This window comes from Lepisma saccharinum, chromosome 23 (assembly GCF_977018435.1).
Source record: "Lepisma saccharinum chromosome 23, izLepSacc3.1, whole genome shotgun sequence".
Lineage (NCBI taxonomy): Eukaryota > Metazoa > Arthropoda > Insecta > Zygentoma > Lepismatidae > Lepisma > Lepisma saccharinum.
In genome coordinates, this window is record NC_139251.1 from 12652356 (window position 1) to 12672645 (window position 20290).

General features: G+C 41.5%; 1 protein-coding gene across 3 annotated transcripts in view; it reads left to right on the forward strand.

Annotated features, from left to right (window-relative positions):
• Nucleotides 1-10774: 10774 nt before the first annotated feature.
• LOC146005268 (sulfotransferase 1 family member D1-like) overlaps nt 10775-20290 on the forward strand; it is a 37544-nt gene continuing 28028 nt past the window's right edge. For 2 of the 3 annotated variants that reach the window (XR_014444000.1, XM_083144380.1), the window contains exons 1-2: nt 12970-13024; nt 14002-14216. Coding sequence is in view for 2 of the 3 variants with exons in the window: in XM_083144380.1 (XP_083000506.1) it covers nt 12990-13024; nt 14002-14216 (250 nt within the window). In the remaining variant the exon portion in view is untranslated. Of the gene's footprint in view, nt 10896-12969; nt 13025-14001; nt 14217-20290 lie in introns of those variants that run through there. The other variant, XM_083144381.1, reaches the window with a different exon arrangement.

Below are 20290 nucleotides of genomic sequence, written 5' to 3' on the forward strand. Positions count from 1 at the left end.
CAAGCACCTGTGGTGGGCTTAATAGCGTGAAGCTTGTTCCCCGTTTCCGTATCCCACTCGGCCTGCCAAGTGTCAAGAAGGCGACAACGGAACATGTTCTGCAGGTCGCTAGCTGGCAAAAGGTGGACGAGAACATCGCCGTCTGCATCAGCAGACTTGGCGGCAGCGTCAGCTGCTTCGTTCCCCTGAATGACCACGTGGCTAGGGACCCAACAGAAGTGTACATCCGCACTGGCAGATAAGGACACAAGCCGTCTGAATATTCGTTGTGCTACCGGATGCCGGGAATACGGCGAATCCAGGGTCTGCAACACGCTGGTCGAATCACTGCACACAAGGACTTTCTTCAGACCATTGACGTCTGCAAAGTCCAGTGCCTTTAGAATGGCGTATAACTCTGCCGTAAAGATGGAACACGCAGGATGAAGCGAGTAACTGGAACTTTGAGAGTCTAGGACGAAGGCGCAACCAACTGTCTTGGTCCCATCCGTGTAAAACACATTAAAATTGGGGTGCTTCGCACGAAGTTCTAAAAACCGTTGCTGGTATACAACCATTGGTGTTTCTGCTTTTGGAAGAGCAGTTAGAAAAAAATCGATGGAAGGTGCAGGAAACTCCCAGCTAGGGAGAGGCGGAATGAGTGGAGAGACGCCAGGAAGATCACTGTCAACACCAAGTGCTGACAGGATCTCATCTGCACGAACACCAAATGGTCTAGTGACACTAGGGTGGAGCCGATACCTTTCCAGCCTATCCTCGTCTGAGATGGTGTCAAATGAAGGATGTGAAGGCATCGAGCGAAGATGGAGGAAGTAGTTCACTACCAGCCGCTGTCTTCGCAGAGACAGCGACGGCTCAGATGCCTCTACGTACAAACTGGCGACTGGACTGGTACGAAAGGCACCAGAGCGCACACGTATACCATCATGGTGGACGGTGTCTAGGATGCGAAGTCTAGATGGGCGGGCAGAAGAATACACAACACATCCATAATCAAGCTTCGACCTGATCAGTGCACGGTACAGGCGAAGCAGTACCATCCTGTCAGCACCCCAGGAAGTGTGAGATAAAACACGTAAAAGGTTGAGAACTCGAAGACAAGAGAACTTTAACTGGCGAAGGTGAGGTAGCCATGTCAATTTCTTATCGAAAATGAGGCCCAGGAAGCGGACCTCATTCACGAAGCACAGGGGAGATTTCCCCATGTACAGGTCAGGATCAAAATGACATGTACGTTGACGACAAAAGTGGACACACACGGATTTCTCGGATGAGAAGGTGAAACCTGTTTGGGAGGATCACTCAACCAAACGGTTTATCGTCAGTTGGAGTTGACGAGAAGCTGACGCTAGATTCCGTGAGCGACAAAAGATCGTGAGGTCGTCTACATACAGAAGACCATGTACAGGGGCAACAATGCTTGCCATAACACTGTTCACTGCTATGGCAAACAGAGTCACACTTAATACGCTGCCCTGCGGGACACCGTTCTCTTGTTCGTGTAGATCCGAAAAGGAGTTCCCAACACGTACGCGGAAAAAACGATCTGATAAAAAGTTTCGAATGAAGTACGCCATATGGCCACGCACGCCCCAAGAATGGAGCTGCTTGATGATGCTAAAGCGCCACGTTGTGTCATATGCTTTTTGGAGGTCAAAGAAAACTGCAACTAAATGTTCCTTGTTGAGGAATGCATCCTGAATGTGTGTTTCCAGCTGAACCAGATGGTCCAGTGTGGAACGGTTGGAGCGAAAACCACATTGAAAATTACTTATCAATGAGTTTTCCTCCAAAAACCAGGTGAAACGCTTGTTGATCATGCGTTCCATCAACTTGCACACACAGCTAGTTAAGGCAATAGGCCTATAACTCGAGGCTGCGGTGCGTTGTTTACCTGGTTTCAGGATGGGAACAATAATAGCTTCTTTCCAGGAAGTGGGGAAAGAGTCCTCCAACCAAAGCCTGTTGAATACCGTCAAAAGGAAATTTCTTGCGTCAATGGGCAGATGACGAAGCATCTCATAGTGGATCATGTCCACTCCAGGAGCAGTATTCTTAGAATTTCGAAGCGCCTGATCGAACTCCCGTTCAGTGAATGGAGAGTTGGTGTTATGACTTCGAAAATCTAGACGGCGTCGTTCCTGACGGTCCTTCTCGCGGCGGAAACGTGGTTCATAATTTTCAGAGCTAGATGCATCAGAAAACTGCTTGGCCAAGATATTAGCTATGTCTCCGGAATCAGTGTTCAGAGGAGTAGATGCACCCCCCTGGATGCGACGTACTTTGGTCCAAACGGCTTTCGACGAAGCCTGCTTCGTCAGAGAAGACACGTATTGGACCCAGCACGCCTTTTTACTGGCTCGAATGAGCCGACGGGCACGGGCACGCTTAATGCGGAACTGCTCGAGGTTTGCGGCAGTGTGGTTTCTATTGAATCGATCTAGGGCATGATTGCGGTCCTTAATGGCTGCACCGATCTCCGCAGTCATTGTATTCAAAGACAAAATGTTAATCGGGATTCACTTTAAAAGAGGCTTCGCATTTACACATTTTGATTTTTTAAAGTTCTTAACTGACTTTTATTTGAAAATTCTGATTTTCTCGTAATTTTGGTAGGGGCTGGAACACCATCGGCCACCCCTCTACGTACGCCAAGTGTTCAACGAACATGTATTTTGTTTTGTGTGAACAATGAGAATTAACTAAATAAAGTTATTGGTACGTTGTAAGAGGCTAATGTATAGACAAAGGCTAGGCGGACAAGAACACAGTCACCAATTCGCCTTCCCATTACATTGTTTACCGCAGCGCTTTTGAATGTCTCTCTTTAAAATGTCTCACCTTGTTGACTAGACAATTATTCAAACGACAATAAGCTTAACTATTGTAAAATGTTTTGTTGGCAAGAACAGCGAGATAATCTAGATGTGAATTATCGGGGACATTTATGCGGGGAAAAAGCCGGAAAAATCCAACCAATTTCGGGAATCGAATCGGGATCTCCCGCGTGATTGTCACTTGTCAGACGCTCTACCGACCAGATCACCGCAGCTCCTTGGATGAGTCCCATACTTTGATTATTTCAATTTATTTTAATATATTTTCTTGTATTTATGGCTAGGCGGACAAGAACACAGTCACCAATTCGCCTTCCCATTATATTGTTTACCGCAGCACGTTTGAATGTCTCTCTTCAAAATGTCTCACCTCGTTGACCAGACAATTATTTCGTAACAAAGAAACAAAAAAAAAAAAAAAAAAAAAAAAAAATGCTCCCAGGATTTGAAAAAATCGAATGACCAGAAAGTAATTTCATTCTATTGTTTTCATAAATACTATATTTATGTAGATCTCTACTACTTAACAGTAGTAGTAGTGGTATTAGTAGTATTATTAGTATTAATTCAGCTAATTAATTAATTATAAGTATTATTAATTAATTGTGATTATTATTATTTAATTAAAGTATAATAACACAATGGTAATGTGAATTTGGAAAAAAAGTTTTAGAAATAACACCCCCCTTGATGAAATCCTGCGTACGCTACTGATCCATCCCGAATATGGATGTCATCCCCCTCCCCATTTCCCGATCCAGCAGACTCCTACTGCTGATTCCTGACGCAATATGGTTGTTGTGGGTGCCAATGATTTGACAGAGGGATGGATCAATTCTGGGAATGATGTTCAACGCCTCTATGATATTAATTCTAACTACTTGAAATAAAAGAAGCACGCAGTGATGCACTTCTACAGTTGTCAGTCACATAATATCTTAGGGGAATTAAATTGTCACGGGGGGAGGCACAGACTACATTTTTTAATATTAAAGTAACTATTATACTGATCAATATTTTTCTTACAGTTTCTGAGGAATTTTCAAACATAATACTGTAGTGTTGATTTAACTTAACTACCCTTAGAATACTTTCCCAAATTTATAAGTAAACAATTTTGTGTCACTGCCTCTTTACTTAATAAGAAATTTATTTTAATATATGTGAATTTTCAGATGTAAAATAATAAAAAAAAGTAAAGTGCATGTGGGTGATGTGGAGTTAGAGCCACACACTTTCTTGATCCCGGCCGAAGATGTGGGTGATGTGATCAGCACCACTCCCCTGGCCGCCTTGACCCCTAAGAGTTTCCTCCAGGTATCTACACTAGGTGGGCGCCAGATCCGCTTGAACAGGTGGAGAAACAATATACGCCGGGATCGCACCCGGTTCTCTACCATGGTAGTTAGACGCCATAACGATGAAAAATAAATTATTTAAGACAAAGAGAGAAAGTAATTGACCTTTGGATATTCTAGTGAAGTTGTAAGTAAAATGTAACAGTTGTAGGAGAAATTAATTGTTTCTTGGTGCCTCGGGAAGGACACAATACAAAAATAAATCAAAAAGTTAAAATGGTCCAGGGTTCGATACCCGGTAGAGACACATATACTCTGTCCCAGCTAACTATGGAGCAGGCAAACAAAAACAAGTCTCTGCGCAAGTAGTGACGCGAGACGGTCCACCAATGAAGACGCGAGAGAGACCGAATTGCGTGGAGTGGGGGAAGGCGACTGCAGTTACCAACCTTTCCAACAGCGTGTACTGCTTCGGTCTGGCCTCTCGATTTGCCTCGCTTCTCTGACGCTATGCGAGGACTTCCTCCACAGTTAGCTGGGACACGTTATAGTGGTTTTGATCCCATTTTAAACTGCAGGTCCAGTCCCGATTAGCCTTTCTGTGCATAGAGTGAACTTATACCAAGAATTCAATAAAAGGTTCAAATAAAGCAACAACACGTAAAATTCCTTCTAAGTTAATTATGTAAAATACTTCAACTTTTATCCAAATGACAATCGTAGATTGTTCGCTCACAGATAGCATAAATTTACAAAATTACATGTAAATTTAGAAATTGAGATTTGACATGGAATGCCCCCTTGGTATTACTTTATTACAGGAAAGTCCACGTTACACCAGAGGAGATGCCAGAATTTTTTGTAAAATGTTTGAGAGATTGTGACTGACGCAAAGGCACAACCACGAATTTTTGTGGGGGAGGGCAAGTAACACAATAAACGTACCAACCACAATAATAATAAGGCATTATTATTATTATTATTATTACTATAATTATTACTACTAGTGCTGGTAGTAGTAGTATCAGAGACGTTATCATTCTCATAAATTACGCAAAGAGGGGGTAGAAGTCGGTACTAAAGCATATGTTTGGAACAAACGATTTGAAATATTTTTTCAAGACAGTCAATTTCACATTAGTCAATAATGGAAGCCAAGGACACAAACGGTATTTTTGAATGGCAGGAAATGGATGATAAATGCATTCCGAAGATAATTCTCTTTGTACATATAACATGCATAACTTACATTTACAACAGATGTTCTACACATATGCAACATGCTAAAATTAATTTTGTACGTATTCAAAGTTTATTCAATACATATATACAACACGTCGTAGGTTCGAATCCGGCTTTGGTCGGAATTTATTCGGCCTACGTATAGGGCCGGTGGCAACCCACCATCGTGAGGAAATTGGGAAGCTCCGAGTGAGTGAGCGTAACCCGGTCGAGAAGACCTACAACAACGGCTGGGGGTTCGTCGGGCTGATCACCCGTCACCCCAACACTGGTCTGAAACCTCCACGCTATAACAGGTGACGGCGGAACAGTGTGGGAGGGAGACCAGCAGTCGGTAGGTAAGCCAAGGCCCGCCAAGGTGCTGTAGAGCTGTGGGGTTATGTTATATACAACACGTATTATTTATCTAAATACATTAGATCACAAAAAAGAATCACATTGCGAGCGAAGCGAGCAAGAAAATTTTAAGAAATGTACTTTTATTTGCATAAAATTCGAAATCGAAGGGAGCAATTGCTTCTCTGTGCACCCCTGCAGATGCCTTTGGCCGTCAGTGTTTGCCCCCCCCCCCCCATATTGTGCCCCCATAAGGGCGCAAATAATATCACGGGGTGCCAAGGCATTTTCTCTGTCACAACTTCTTTTCATTTAGATAATTCGGCACCCATGGCCGACTCGTGCCGCCACCTAGCTACGGCTCTGAACTTGACGAAACTGAGCAAGAACATTTTACGAAATGTATTCTTTGCATAAAATTTGAAATAGAAGGGGAGAATTCTTCCCTTTGCCCCCCTAAAGGTGCTCTTGGTCGTCAATGTTTGCCCCCCTACAGGTGCCCTTGGTCGTCAATGTTTGCCCCCCTTGCCCCTCCTAGAATTTACTTCCGTCGAAGATTGGGGGAGCAATGCCCCTCCCCCCTGTAGTTGCTCCACTGGACTAACGTACAGTAAAGATAATGGTAGGCAAATTGTCCACCTCTATTTTAATTACTTTTTTATTCTACATCCTGTGTTGTTTTAAGGAATGAAACTACAGGTAATAAACAAAATAATATGAACACCAATGCAATTGCAGAAAACTTGTATTAGTAGGGGGTTGCCCCCCCCCCCCCCCTTTCCCTGAATGACAGCTTGTATCCTACGTGGGATAGACAAATAAAGGTCCTGTACAGTGTGAACTGGAATACGTAGCCACTCCTCGCACAAAACAGTCTCAAGTTCCGAAAGTGTCATTGGAGGTGGAAACCGATTACGCACTTTGGCCTACAAAATACCCCACAAAGGCTCAATGATGTTAAGATCGGGGGACTGTGGACACCAGATCAGATGTTCTACCTCATCACTGTGCTCATCAAACCATGCATCAACGCACCTAGCAGTGTGAATAGGGGGCGTTATCATCTTGGAAGATGGGGCATGCATCGGGAAACAAAGTCTGAACCATGGGATGGAGGTGGTCACCCAGGATGGTGTAGTACTTCTCTGCGTTGATTCTCCCACGCAGGACGACAAGTGGGCCAACACCATTCCAAGATATAGCCCCCCAAACCATCACAGACCCCCACCATATTTCACGGTAGGCACTAAGCAGTCAATATCAAATGCTTCAGGAGGAGTTCTCCACACATAAACACGTCCTGTGGTCTGAAATAATGTGAAAGACGATTCGTCTGACCATATCACATGTTCCCATTGCTGCTGTGTCCAATTCTTGTGCTCTTGGCACCACCTTCTTCGTGTCACTGCATTACGTGGAGTCACCGACGGTTTGGGGATGGCAACTCTGCCATGAATGTTCACAGAATGCAGCTCCCTTTGAATGGTTTTCGTTGATACAGGGTCCTGGAGGTGATTGTTCATCTCTGCGGTTATCTGGGACAGTGTTGTCTTGTGCTTTCGAGTCACTATTCGCTTCAACACACGTCGATCCCTGTTGGATAACTTTGTTTTTCGCCCACTATTCTCCTTTGCAGACGTTGTCTTTCCATGTTGTCTGTAGGCTGTCAGAACAGTTGACACTGTGCTCCGTGCTACACCAACAAGTGTAGCTGTTTTTGTCACAGATGCTCCAGCCAGGCGGGCTCCTATGATCATGCCTCTTTTGAAATCTGATAGGTCAGACATACCTGCATTTGACGGATAGCTGACTGCTCGCATGCAACTCTCACACCAGCTTCTGATAGACTGATATGTTTGCTTTCATCGCCACTAGATGGTTGAAATCTCTGCTGAGTGTTGTTCCTTTTCCACGAAGGCGTATATACGTAGGACTTTGCAAACCAAGGTGTTCATATTATTTTGTCCATTACCTGTATGTTGGTGCGAAGCAAGCATTGTTCTCTGCTTATTGACGTCATTATTTCAATTCATTGTGATCACATTGTGTAATACAGACCAAATGAAAACGGTGGTGGACAATTCGCTTACTGTTTCTTTCGCCGTTGGGTGTACATTTAATAGACAGAACACAGTGTATTGTAATATGAACATAATTTTCGCGACTCTGTATAGGGCCTCCCCGATGGTGCAGTGGTAGCGTCGTCGTCTTGTAATCAATGGGTCCAGGGTTCAATACCAGATGGAAGCACATAGTGGTTCGGATCCCACTTTAAACTGTAGGTCCAGTCTCCATTAGCCTTACTGTGCACAAAGTGGACATAAAACGCCAAATCAATCAATCAATCGCGACTCTGTATATTGTAATTTAGTGTGGTACAGTCAACGGCAAAGATAATGGTAGGCATATTTCCCATCGCTATTTTCATTACTTTTTATTCTACATCCTGTGTTGCTTTAAGGAATATAATTATGTTGGTGCGAAACAGGCATTGCCCTCTGCTTCTTGACGTCTTTATTTCAATTCATTATCATCATATTGTGCAATACAGACAGAATGAAAATTGTGATGGACAATTCACCTACTGTTTCTTTTGCCGTTCGGTGTACTTATATTTGTTCTGAGTACAAATACACATGGTGTCGTTGTATAGTCACGGACACTTCTGGGTTGTAAAAACACCATTGACTTTCAATTAAATCATTACAACCCAGCAGTGTCCGTGACTGTACAATACCGAGTTCTTTTTCTGCGTGTAGAAAACATCAGAGCGAAAAACTTCCTTAGCAACGGTTTACTTGTGCATTCAGTCCCGGGAATATAAGGAGCAAGATATGGAACACAAGTGTCTGCTCAAGTACTGACTCGACGGGATTAAGGGTCCTGGGTTCGATACCTGATGGAGGCACGTAGTGGTTCGGATCATACTTTAAACTGTAGGTCCAGTCCCGATTAGCATTACTGTGCATAAAATGGACTTAAGGCACCAACTCAATCAATCACTCTAGCGAACCAGTGTTGCCACTTGAAGGGAAAGTTCCCTTTTGCAGGGATATTCGTACCGAAATTTAAAAAAACACAATTTCAAGACTTCTGACTCTACATTATTGCAGTTTATGTTAAGCTCCAATTTCATTTTCACATTTTGATTTTTTCTGTTCCTTCTTATTTCTACTCCCGTATCTATTTATATTTATTTTAAGTTTATTGTACGTCGCTTTTCTGTATCTTCGGATAATTGTAACGATGAGGATTAACGATTTAATGGATTCCTGACCAAGATTCAAAACATTTGACTAGAAAGCGATGTGTGTAACATTTTTATTCATACAAAGATTGACCAACGGAAATCTTACTACTACTGCTGCTCCTGCTAATAATAATATTAATAATAATAATTACTATTATTATTTCTTTAGCTGAAGGGAAAATTTTGGTCCAAAAAGGGGAAATTGAAAAAGGAAAGGGAAATTGTGCCCTGAGATTGTGGCAACACTGTAGCGGACTCGAAAATTGAGAGGGGGTGAGAGTACGTGGAAGGGAAAACGTGGCTGCCGGTGCTAGTTGTTTGGAGCAGAGCGCAATGCTTTTCTCCGCTCACTCATTTTCTCCCCTTCTCTACTGTTATGCGAGACCTTTATTTATTTATTTATTTATTAACCAGTCGCCTATAACAGAGCGAATGCTCCAATTACAATAGGCATTACAATTTGCTATATACAATATAATTTACATAAATACGTAATACATGATACAAACACATAGTAGTTATTACACAAAACCTTAGATAAATACGAATACAATAAGTTATACAAATACAAAAGTTACACAAATACAAAAAATAACATACATATATTACATATTTTGAACAGAGGAGAAAACTAAAGGACAGAAGTAACAAAAAATAAACAAGTAGGCCTAACAAACTATAAAAGCTTGAGAATAATAAAGAAATTATACAAATACCACTATTTAAATAAGAAACAGCAATAATCAATACAAAGCAAAAGTTCAAGTTTGAATTCATTTATATGTATACAAAATTTAATTCTAGATATATGAGATAAAAGCTATAAATTGTTTGAGTTGCTGTTTTAAGTCCACTTTATGCACAGTAAGGCTAATCGGGACTAGACCTACAGTTTAAAGTGGGATCCGAACCACTTGTGCCTCCACCGGGTATCGAACCCGGGACCCCTCAGCTATAAATTGTATTTGAGACTATAAATATATATTGCTTGCTTCACATATTTCCGGGACAGAGTGTAGAGGCCTTATTTCGATGCTACAAATAGTTGATAAATGATAACTGTTTTAAATTGATTGAATTATTGTTTTAAGTCCACTTTATGTACAGAAAGGCTAATCTGGACTGGATCTACAGTTTAAAGTGGGATCCGAACCGCTGTGCCATATGTGCCTCCACCAGGTATCGAACCCGGGATCCCTTGGTTACAAGGCGACAACGTTACCACTAAGCGATCGGGAAGGATCCCTTGCTTTATGTATGCAACCCAACGAAATGGCTTTGTGATTGCCACTGGCATTTACTTTTGGGGTCAAATAAATTTCTTAAAATGGCAATACGCTATGGAAAATACAGGCACTGTCAGGATGAAGACACTGGCAACACTGGTATAGTGGAACCACATGCAAAGGAGCCTGCGTAGATCCGCAACTCACGTGCATCGTCCTCCCGCGTGGAGGGGAGGGACAGAGTGGAACATGCTTCCTTATGGCCCGAGTTGAACCGATGGAGGGGAGGGTGAACTTTTAGCCGAAGGTTATTTTCCTTGTGGTTACTCTATATTGCTTTCTCCTTCAGATAACTCATTTATCACCTCACACACACACACACGCACACACAATGCTACTTGTCACATTCTTCATTGAGGAAATAAATGTTTTTTCACGTTCTCTACGCCCTGTGAACGTTTATCGCTCATGTGACGTAACATCCATTATACACGAATCCGGCTAGGCATGCACGAATTTCCCTGTGTCTAGGGAAACGTTCTTTCATATGGCAACACTAGGCTGCAGTATTTCTGTTTGTATTCCCGCGGGTGTTGTGTAATCTGTCAAGGTCAGTCAGTCCTAACTCGCAGCAAGGAAAAGGGCGCTTGTTTCATTCTGCTTGAGAAAGAGTACAGTGCAACAAGTGAGAAATAAAACGAAAAAGGTAAGTGTAACGTGAAATGCAATTCACTGCTATTTTTGAACATTTTCTATACTCGATCACGGAGCAAAATTGTGCAGAAGGATAGGAAGGAGGGGGCGGAGTCAAGCCCCTTTTAGTTCGCTGTATTTTTTCACTCTCTCAACACCGACTCGTCTACTAGTTTGATTTGATGTCAAGTAGTGTATTTGGTGTCTCCACCGGGTAATTTCTTATATCCGGAAAACGGATTTCTTCAAATTTACAGGAGAAATTACTTACCGAATGCAGTTTCTTTATAGTTGTCGAAGTTGGGGGAAGTGTTTTCTCACATCGTTTATTGAATTCTGCCGGTAAAGCATGTATTTTTCGATATAAATGTGTGACCCATGCACGAAAGCTGTTGCATCCATTTCCTTCCAGCCGGATGTTGCCTGTGTCTGATGACGTAATCCCGGTCATTCCCGGTCAGTGTTTCCAAACATGTGTTTTTGTAACTGAAGAAGGTACGTTTCCGCAAATGGTTTGTGGGGCTATGTGTCAATGGTTCGTGGGGCTTTGCGAGAATGTTGTGTGCGGCTACGCATTTTTTTTCTAAACCAATTTTTAACTATTGTAACCTAAACGTGACCCAACCTAACCTACCCTTACCGGAAATGGTTCGTGGGGCTATGCATGAATGGTTCGTGGGGCTACGTAGGTATTTTTGGGTGGAGTGGGGTGGAAACACTGCATGCCGACTACGGTAGTGAAACTGTGACCGCCACAGTTACGGAAGGGAAGGAACAACCAAGAAAACTTACTCGATATGTCGAAAATATAGCTTATTCCCGTGAAATATGCGAAATGCCACCTTCAACAATGTTTCTTAATGTAGAATACGTAAAAAAAAGGTAAAGTGTTCCCCTGTGCATAGCACCACGCCATGAAGGCGTATAGGGGGTGTGGGGGTAACGCCCCACACTTTCTTGATCCGATCGTGAGTGGGGGTGATGTGATCAGCATCACGCCCCTGACCGCCTTTACCCCCCAGGGTTTCCCCCAGGTACCCATGTTATTCGACGCTGGGTGTGCGCCGGGGCCGCTTCCACCGTTAGAAAAGTTCCCGGATTTGAACCGGCCGGGGATCGAACCCGGGACCTTTAGCATGGTAGTCAGACGCGTTACCGACTGAGCCACCGCGGCCACTATAATGTAGAATACGTAATTACGAATATTGAAAATAAATGAACTAGCAAATTTCAGCCGTTTTCCGGATATAAGAAACTTACCCAGTGCTCATTTTTTTAAGTATAACGTACCATACAGAAGCAATGAATTCTTGTTTTTTTTTTAAAAAAAAAAAAATTCGGGATCTCCTTCCCCAACGGAAAATGTCACCTCAAGCCACTGCTTACGACTCAAACCCTGGAACTTTGGTATCGGTGGCATCGGCATCAGCTGACTTTTTTTTTAGGAGGGGAGCTGGAATTGTGAAAGTGGATACATGGTGTATTCTAGGGACACTCAGTGGCGAGTATGTGATTTCATTGTCAAAACATCTATAAACTGAGTCAAGTTTATTATAGTACATAAAAATAGACAAGGTATTATGGAACATAGTGAATTATTATAATAACATAACTAAAAAGGGTCTCTGGGAAGAATTTACAACGTCAAATCTACCTACGTAGAAATTTTCAGCGAAAAATGCAGGCTCGACCAGGACTCAAAACTGCGTCTCTGACATACCGTTCCATTGCTTTAACCACTGAGCTACCGAGCCGGCCTGGCATCGCCTGATTTTTCGCTATCGCTGTTTTACCTGTTTTCGCTGAAAATTTATACGTAGTACATCTCCTGTGTGTGCCTAATCTTCAATCAAATCTGCCTCTATTCAATTTTACAAGTAAAATCACCTTACTGCCATTTTTTAAAAATGGCCATGAGTATGTTAATATTGAATTTTCCAAGAATGCTATATCACACACGTGAAGAAATCCTTTGTCAGAAATGAAGTGCGACTACACGTGCAGAAATATCTTATCTCGTCTATGTAAACAAAATACATATGACACTATGGACTCTGCGCGTTAAGAAGTTTGTGTAATAAACGATAGCGAAAGACACTGCAATTAGATGTTCAGGAGCAATCTAGCTGGAGTTGTTTCGAGGTAATGTGTACTTTGTAGTTGTCTTTTGTTAATTATTTTAGATTATCCACCATGCATAGGCTATCGCTGTGTATAATGTTGTGTCTATGGGTTGATTACAGGGAGAGTGTCGGATCAAAGTTGAGTTATGACTTGTAAGTTTCATGCGAGTTGAAAGGAATTTGTCAACTTCTCTTATTGTTTGTTTGATTTCGTGTTTTAAGTCCACTTTGTGCAGAGTAAGGCTAATCTGGACTGGAGCTACAATTTAAAGTGGGATCCGAGTCACTGTGTACCTCCACCGGGTAACGAACCCAGGACCCCTTGATTACAAGGCGAAGTAATATATCACCATCACCGATTACTAGTTTTTCTACAATTACTTATTTCCTGGTTTTAGTTATTCTTGTGTTTACTAACCAGTGTAACAGTTCCTTACTAAACTTTCAATTTTTTATTGAATAGTATCATTTCTCCTATGTTTGAATGGATTGTTTGAATAAAGTGTATTATCTGCGGAGTAGTCCTCTACTTGTACTCATGTTTCATGACTTATGGCTTTAGCTCAGACTATTTCTTGTCTGGTTCAAATCAAAGTAAGATAACATTTCGGTGGTCGGATGCTTGAACCAAAGCACAGTCTCAAATGGCCTATCTCAGTAAGAAATGAACTTGGAACAAACCTTTGTTGTGGTATTTATTACAAGGTTAGTATATTTTATCTTTGTAGTGACGAAGTGTGAATAGTCTGAACTATGTTCTTCATTCCCATTTATGGTTTTTGTACAAAATGCTTTCGTACAGTATTGCATTTTTAAACTTTCGCAATGGGCTCTATACACCCATACTTTACGTAAAAGGACTTTTCTTCGTACACTCTGAATGGTGCAAAATGGTCATATGTGCGGACGCACCTAAAAATTATAACTCGTGCATTATTCATACTTATCATTCATACAAGTATCTGAGGTTCTATGTGTCTCTTCTTCCCTCTGTAGCACAGGAGAGATGTCATTTCCTCATGAAATAAAGGACTTGGATCCGCAGGCCAATCAGCAGCTCCTCAGGGATTTTCAAGGGGAGAGAAAAGGATGGCTTCAGGTTGGTCCCGAGAAGTGGCTGCTGCCTTGGGGATACAGAGAGATTGCCGCCAAGATCTATAACTTCCAGCCGAGAAAGGACGACGTGTGGATTGCTACATTTCCTAGATCCGGTATGTCAAGCAGTTTACTCCAAAGTTCTGCGTTTCTTCGTTATATAATGTAATGCAATTTCTCATATAATTTCTAGTTTTTATACAGTGTTTCTTTCACGGGGTTATTTACAGTGGCGTAGCATGGGTATTTCGGGTGGGAACGCCAAGTCCGAAGGAAGGGTCGGCCCTTTTTTGCTTAATAATTTACTTATGGAATTAGTCGCCACAGGTATTGTTTATTTGCCTGAAGTCAGCTGGGTTTTCAATAAAACATCATCCATGCATGTTTTAGCTAGAAAATTAGATGCCTCACTATGCCACAAATGTTTTGAATTCTGGTGTTTTATACCTTTTTTTATATATTTCTGCATGACGCAAGTCATTAAAAAACCTACCTGAATCACAAGCGCCTCTGCACAACAGTAGACGTCATTGTTGTGGATGATCCAACTACTGATTGATTTGGTTTATTTTACTTCGCTTTTCTATTACTTTTGATTAATTGCGAATATGAATATGAGTGATGATATTGATGAAGGGACACTGACAAACAACACCCGTGCTTACGCCGGGATTCGGACCAGGGACCTCTGTCGTCTTGGCGCACTGTGAAAAGCAGAGTGGATGATCCAAATATCGTACACTCTACTGACGTAGCAGTGCCGATTAGTAATTCAGACCACTGTTTATTACATCTTGAGAATGCTAATAAACATTTTAAAATAATTTTGTCCAGAGACCATTCGATGTTAAGAGTTTTCAAATGAATGGTAAACATTTCCATTGACACAATATTAAGCAGTTAGATAATAACAAAAAAATAATAACAATAAAAAAATAATAGTTTTGCGGGTTAAGTAGTAGAGCAGCCACAGGCTGAATTTCTACCACGAGGACTTCACCAACTTATTTGACAAAAACTGTGTTGATCTTTTCGTTTCAAATGCACATCGCTGTTCGTGCGATAAATTATACAATGCAGTGATCATTAAGAAGCGGTATATTTGAGATTGGTAAAGTTACGTCAGTCAATATTGCGTATTGTAGCATCACGTAACACGAGTTGACTGAGCGCGAAGAACCAGGTAGGAATTCTACAGCTGTCGTCTGCTTCAGAAGGCAGGAAGGGTCACATGAACCAATCACGGTAGACCTCTGCTGCAGCTCCGTACGCTGGCGTACGAGAGAGCATTTACGCGCGTGATGTAGACATCGAAGCTTTCCCTCCAGAAAGGCAGCAAGGAATATAGAGTCTTTTACGCCGAACCTGCTCGGTGTCTGGCCGGGAAAGGCATTGAAAAGCGATGCTAGAACGAGTGTTGTGAGTGGAGCGTTGCAAGCGGATAGCGAAAAATAGCTATTATAATGCCATGAAGGTCAAACATATATGGAATTAGTCAAGTTTTACTTTATATTCACAGCATTTACGCATTTTTGAAATTTTAAATCTGGGAACGCCGGGCGTACGGGCGTACTATAACGCTACGCCACTGGTTATTAGCTGTATTGTTTTTACATATCAATGATGAAGTTCGTTAATATCCTTGGAAGCATTTGAAATATATTTGCAGCAAACATAACAGGCTTCTGAAAAAACAGCATTTCTTGTCATAAATATGCATGGGAATAATTGAAATTGAAATGTTTTTGAGTGGCTCGCTACGACAGCTATTTGCGTCAAAATATACAGGGAGAAGCCCCTTATCAATAACTACATGAAGGACAGGGCTTGTAAAACATACCTTCTGAATTAAAACTCTTTGGGCCTCCCCGATGGCACAGTGACAGCGTAATCGCCTTGTAATGAAGAGGTCCCTGGTTCGATACCAGGTGGAGGTACATAGTGGTTCGGATCCCACTTTAAACTGTAGGTCCAGTCCCAATTAGCCTTACTGTGTATAAAGTGAACTTAAAACACCAACTTAATTAATTAAAACTCATTGTGGAAGACAAACCCCTGACAGAGCCTAAAAGCAATAAAATATCTTGAGACTAAAATTTCTTTGCCTATGCTAATAACTGAGACTACAAATGTGAATGCAGTACACCAGAGAGGTTCATACAGGCGCTAAGACCTTGTTAGCCTGCAAGATTGAATTACAGCTGTGTACTACGTGGAAGTGGGTGGCTTTTGAGTTATCATCTGAAGGCAAAGCCTTGCACTCGAAAATATAAAATACATGAAGCATGGTCTCGTGTTTAAGGTTTTCATGCAGGGACAAATTATGTTTTATTCCAGGTTGAAAAACGTAGCTACAATTTTGGGTTTCCTTGTAACTGTCTTAAACAAAATACAAATGTGTTCCATAGATTATAAAATATAGATTTGTTACCAATGTTTTGTCATTGAAAGTTGCAACACTCTGGCACTTGCAGTTCTTCATATGAAGCCCCATGCAGGGTTTTTACAACGCTATTTGAAAGGATACCACGACCTCGTTAGTGTCATTAGTTCCAGTCGAAAACTTAAGAAAATCGTAAGGCTTTTTGAGTGTAAGGCACTATGGAAAGGACGGCAGTTAAAGAAAAATGTTCAATGTTTAATTAATATAGTTTAGAAGACTCCATAATATAGGTCACGAGATATGATATAAGTTGCCATTTTAGAAGTATCATTTTAGCATTAGAAATCTGAAAAATTGTTCTCATATTAATTAGACAACCTCCCAGATGTAATTGAATTACATGGTTCAACAATTTTTCTTGACTTTATGGTATCAGGATGGTATTGAATGACATTCTGTACTTTTGACACGGATCCACAAAATCGTGAGTTTTAATTTCACAAGATGCTAAAAGATGACACCGAATCATTTTACATTACACAGTAGACTCGCGACTATCCGAGCTAATTGGGACCGAGACTACCTCGGATACGGAAAAAGCTCGGATAATGCGGAGATAATGTGCTAATAGGTCTTAAATGACGAAACAAGACTTGAAACTGTATAGTAATTATTTATTACTAGTACAACATAAATGAGAAGATTACTTTTTCCAAAAGTATTTTTTAGGGCCTCCCCCATGGTGCAGTGGGAGCGTCATTGCCTTGTAATCGAGGGGTCCCGGGTTCGATACCCGGTGGAGGCACAAGTTGTTCGGATCCCACTTTAAATTGTAGGTCCAGTCCCGATTAGCCTTACTGTGCATAAAGTGGACTTAAAACAGCAACTCAAACCAAATCAAACCAAAAAGTCTTTCATAGTTTTTTGGACTGCTCAGATTCAATTTCTTCATCGTTTTCCGCGCTAAACCACTGCCCCCGCTCACAATTTGACTCACCCACTTTTCAATGTCCTTCCGCTTACGTCTTCAATCTCCAACAGTCACTTCCCCGACTCCATAATCAGCAGCAACCTTTTTAATAGACTCACCTTTATCCAACCTTTTTATTGTGTTGAATGTTGTTTCCAGAGAATCCACACACCTTTTCCGTGTGCCATTCCTACTACATTACTCGCTTAGAATAGGCCTACACAGATTTAAACACCACCGTAACAATCGGATAAACCAACAATGTAACGACGGTGACTTGACTCCAACTTACTAGTAGTAACAAACAGGGGGTGCGTTGTGAAGCGCGATGTTTTCCAACCACTCCCTCTGTTAACCCGGACTAATTGGTTAATCGGGACTCGGTTAATCGCGAGTCTCCTGCATATCATCAATGACTATAGAATTCCCAAACTTCTAGCCAATAACTTTGACATAGGGATGGATTATTTTTTTCGGAAAAAGGATTATGACGGGAAATAATAATACAAAATATCCTGACATAATACAAATCAAATCAAATAATACAATAATTATAAGTAAGATAATTACAATGTCAGTAGTACTTTAAGAAGAATGCAAACACAAGATTCATCTTGAAACACTCAATTGAAGGCGAAATGTGTGGACAGATACGTTGCTCCTGAAATTTCGAATCGACCTGCAGTGCGACATTCAGTACTGACAAGTTACGCTCCAGGAAAGATTGTTCGAAGCTAATCAAGGGTCTTATCAAGAATACCTCGGCGTGTGCAGTATTGTTAACTATCGTTAGGCAAAACTTGTTCTCTCTATCTACCTTGACTTGTTCTGCAGATAATTTGCAGTCGTTTGTGGACGTTCCATTATTCACAATTAAATTGGTTACACGAACAACGTTGTAACGAACAGTGTTGCCTACAGCGACGGTAGAGACGTTAAAATGGGGGAAAATGTTTTCGGCTTATAGAATATAGCAGTGGCATGCTACATGAATATATTGAAGAGTTCTCTGCACCGTTGAACTTCCTAGCCCCGTCTAAAGACAGAATCATACCTAACTGGATATCCAGTTAGTTGGCGCTGAACTGGCTACCTGCCCGGATGTGATGGCTGCCTGCCTGGCTGCTTGATTGGTTTGGAGGAATAGGACATGTTCCAATTGCTACTGGCTTTCCTCGACTGGATTCTGTGGAACAGCCAATCGGAGCAAAATTTAGCCATGTGAAGATAATCTGTGAGTTTTCAAAGGAGAGTTTTTTGTCTGTGATGTCCGAGTGTTAGCTGTTTTTGTTAGTTTCTAAGTTTCTCAATAAAAATGTAAAGAGTTGACGTGCAGTGCATTCGGGTTCAGTTCATTAATGTAAAGCGATGAGATGTGTACGTGACAAATATGATTAGCTGAAAATGAAAATCCTTATTGTTACGAGTGTATTAAATGTTTGACCTTTTTTTGTGAATGATTCCTCCGAATCTCATGTATGAATATACATACCCGAGTTCATCAAAAAGATTCTTCGTGGTATTTTTTTCGAGCAAATTTCTAGTCCATACTTTTCTTTTTTAATTTTTAATAATAGCACAAAGCAGTAGTTTTCCTACAACATTCTTCAAATTGCTCGTCCATCTTTACAGATTGTCTGCTCTAAGCAATGTCTTATGGTTTGATTGATTTAGTTTATTTTACTTTGCGTTTTGTGCCTCTTGGCTAATTTGCGAAGATGGGGATGAGTGATGAAATGATGAAATTGATAACTGGACATCCACAAACAACCAAGCCTGAGCGGGATTCGAATCCGGGACCCTTGGCGTCGCAGCGCCAATGTATTATGCGAACAAAGGTCTATCAACAAGTTCGGTGACAAGTATCGTGTGAGGCTAGTCCAGCGCCAACTAGGGCATTCCTACTGGAAATCCAGTTCCGTGTGATTCGGGTATAATTCGCTGCACTTTCTGACTCTCTGCATTCACGCGTCTCTCGCAATTCCAACTGGCAGACGGAAAACAACGAATCAGCAATCAGTTGAATTCTCTTCGACTGACATCGGACATTTTCGAGTCACGAGGCACCGAAGATTCCTGGCAGGAAGAAACAAATGAGCGTCGGGTACACAGTATGTTGCCAAATGTACTGTTAAATGGCAGAGAGAGAGAGAGTTGATCAGCGCAGTTACTAGGTAAAAGTTGTACAATAGTACACAAAGCACGAAAAATTAGTACACAAAACACCCGAACACTGTACGTACAACAAAACCAATAAACACAACTGACAAAAACAGACGTACTCTTGGCAACGTTGTAACGGGAGAGCGACGTTACCCCTACAGCTCTTACTTCGCAACTGAGGCTGTTGACACTCATCGAACCACACAACCTCGAAGACGATTGGTGGACGGATAGAGCTATGTAGGTCAGCCGCCAGGTGGGTCTGCGATCAGTATAGTTGGTTACATGATGAAACCGACTCGTCTACTTCGTTTATTTGGTGTCAAGTAGTGTATTTGGTGTCTGCACCGTCTGCACCGTTTGCACCACGTTCTGAGCGGTGGAGCTTGTGATATATGGTCTCGTGGTGCGTGATAACTAATCAAATGAATGTTTAAAGCAGAATAGAGGCATTTTGTTGAATCTTCTGAACTTGAACACCGCTATTCGTCTACTTAGTTGATCGTCATTTCCTTGCACCAGCCTTACAAAAAGTGGAGCGAACTAGACGGGGCTTCTGTTTAAGGAAAACGTGTATGAGAAAGAAGCATAACTATTTTTTTTCTTTCACTGACAGTTTTTATTAATACAACGTTGTTCGTGTGACCGATTCAATTGTTCCTAGGTGTCGTCGC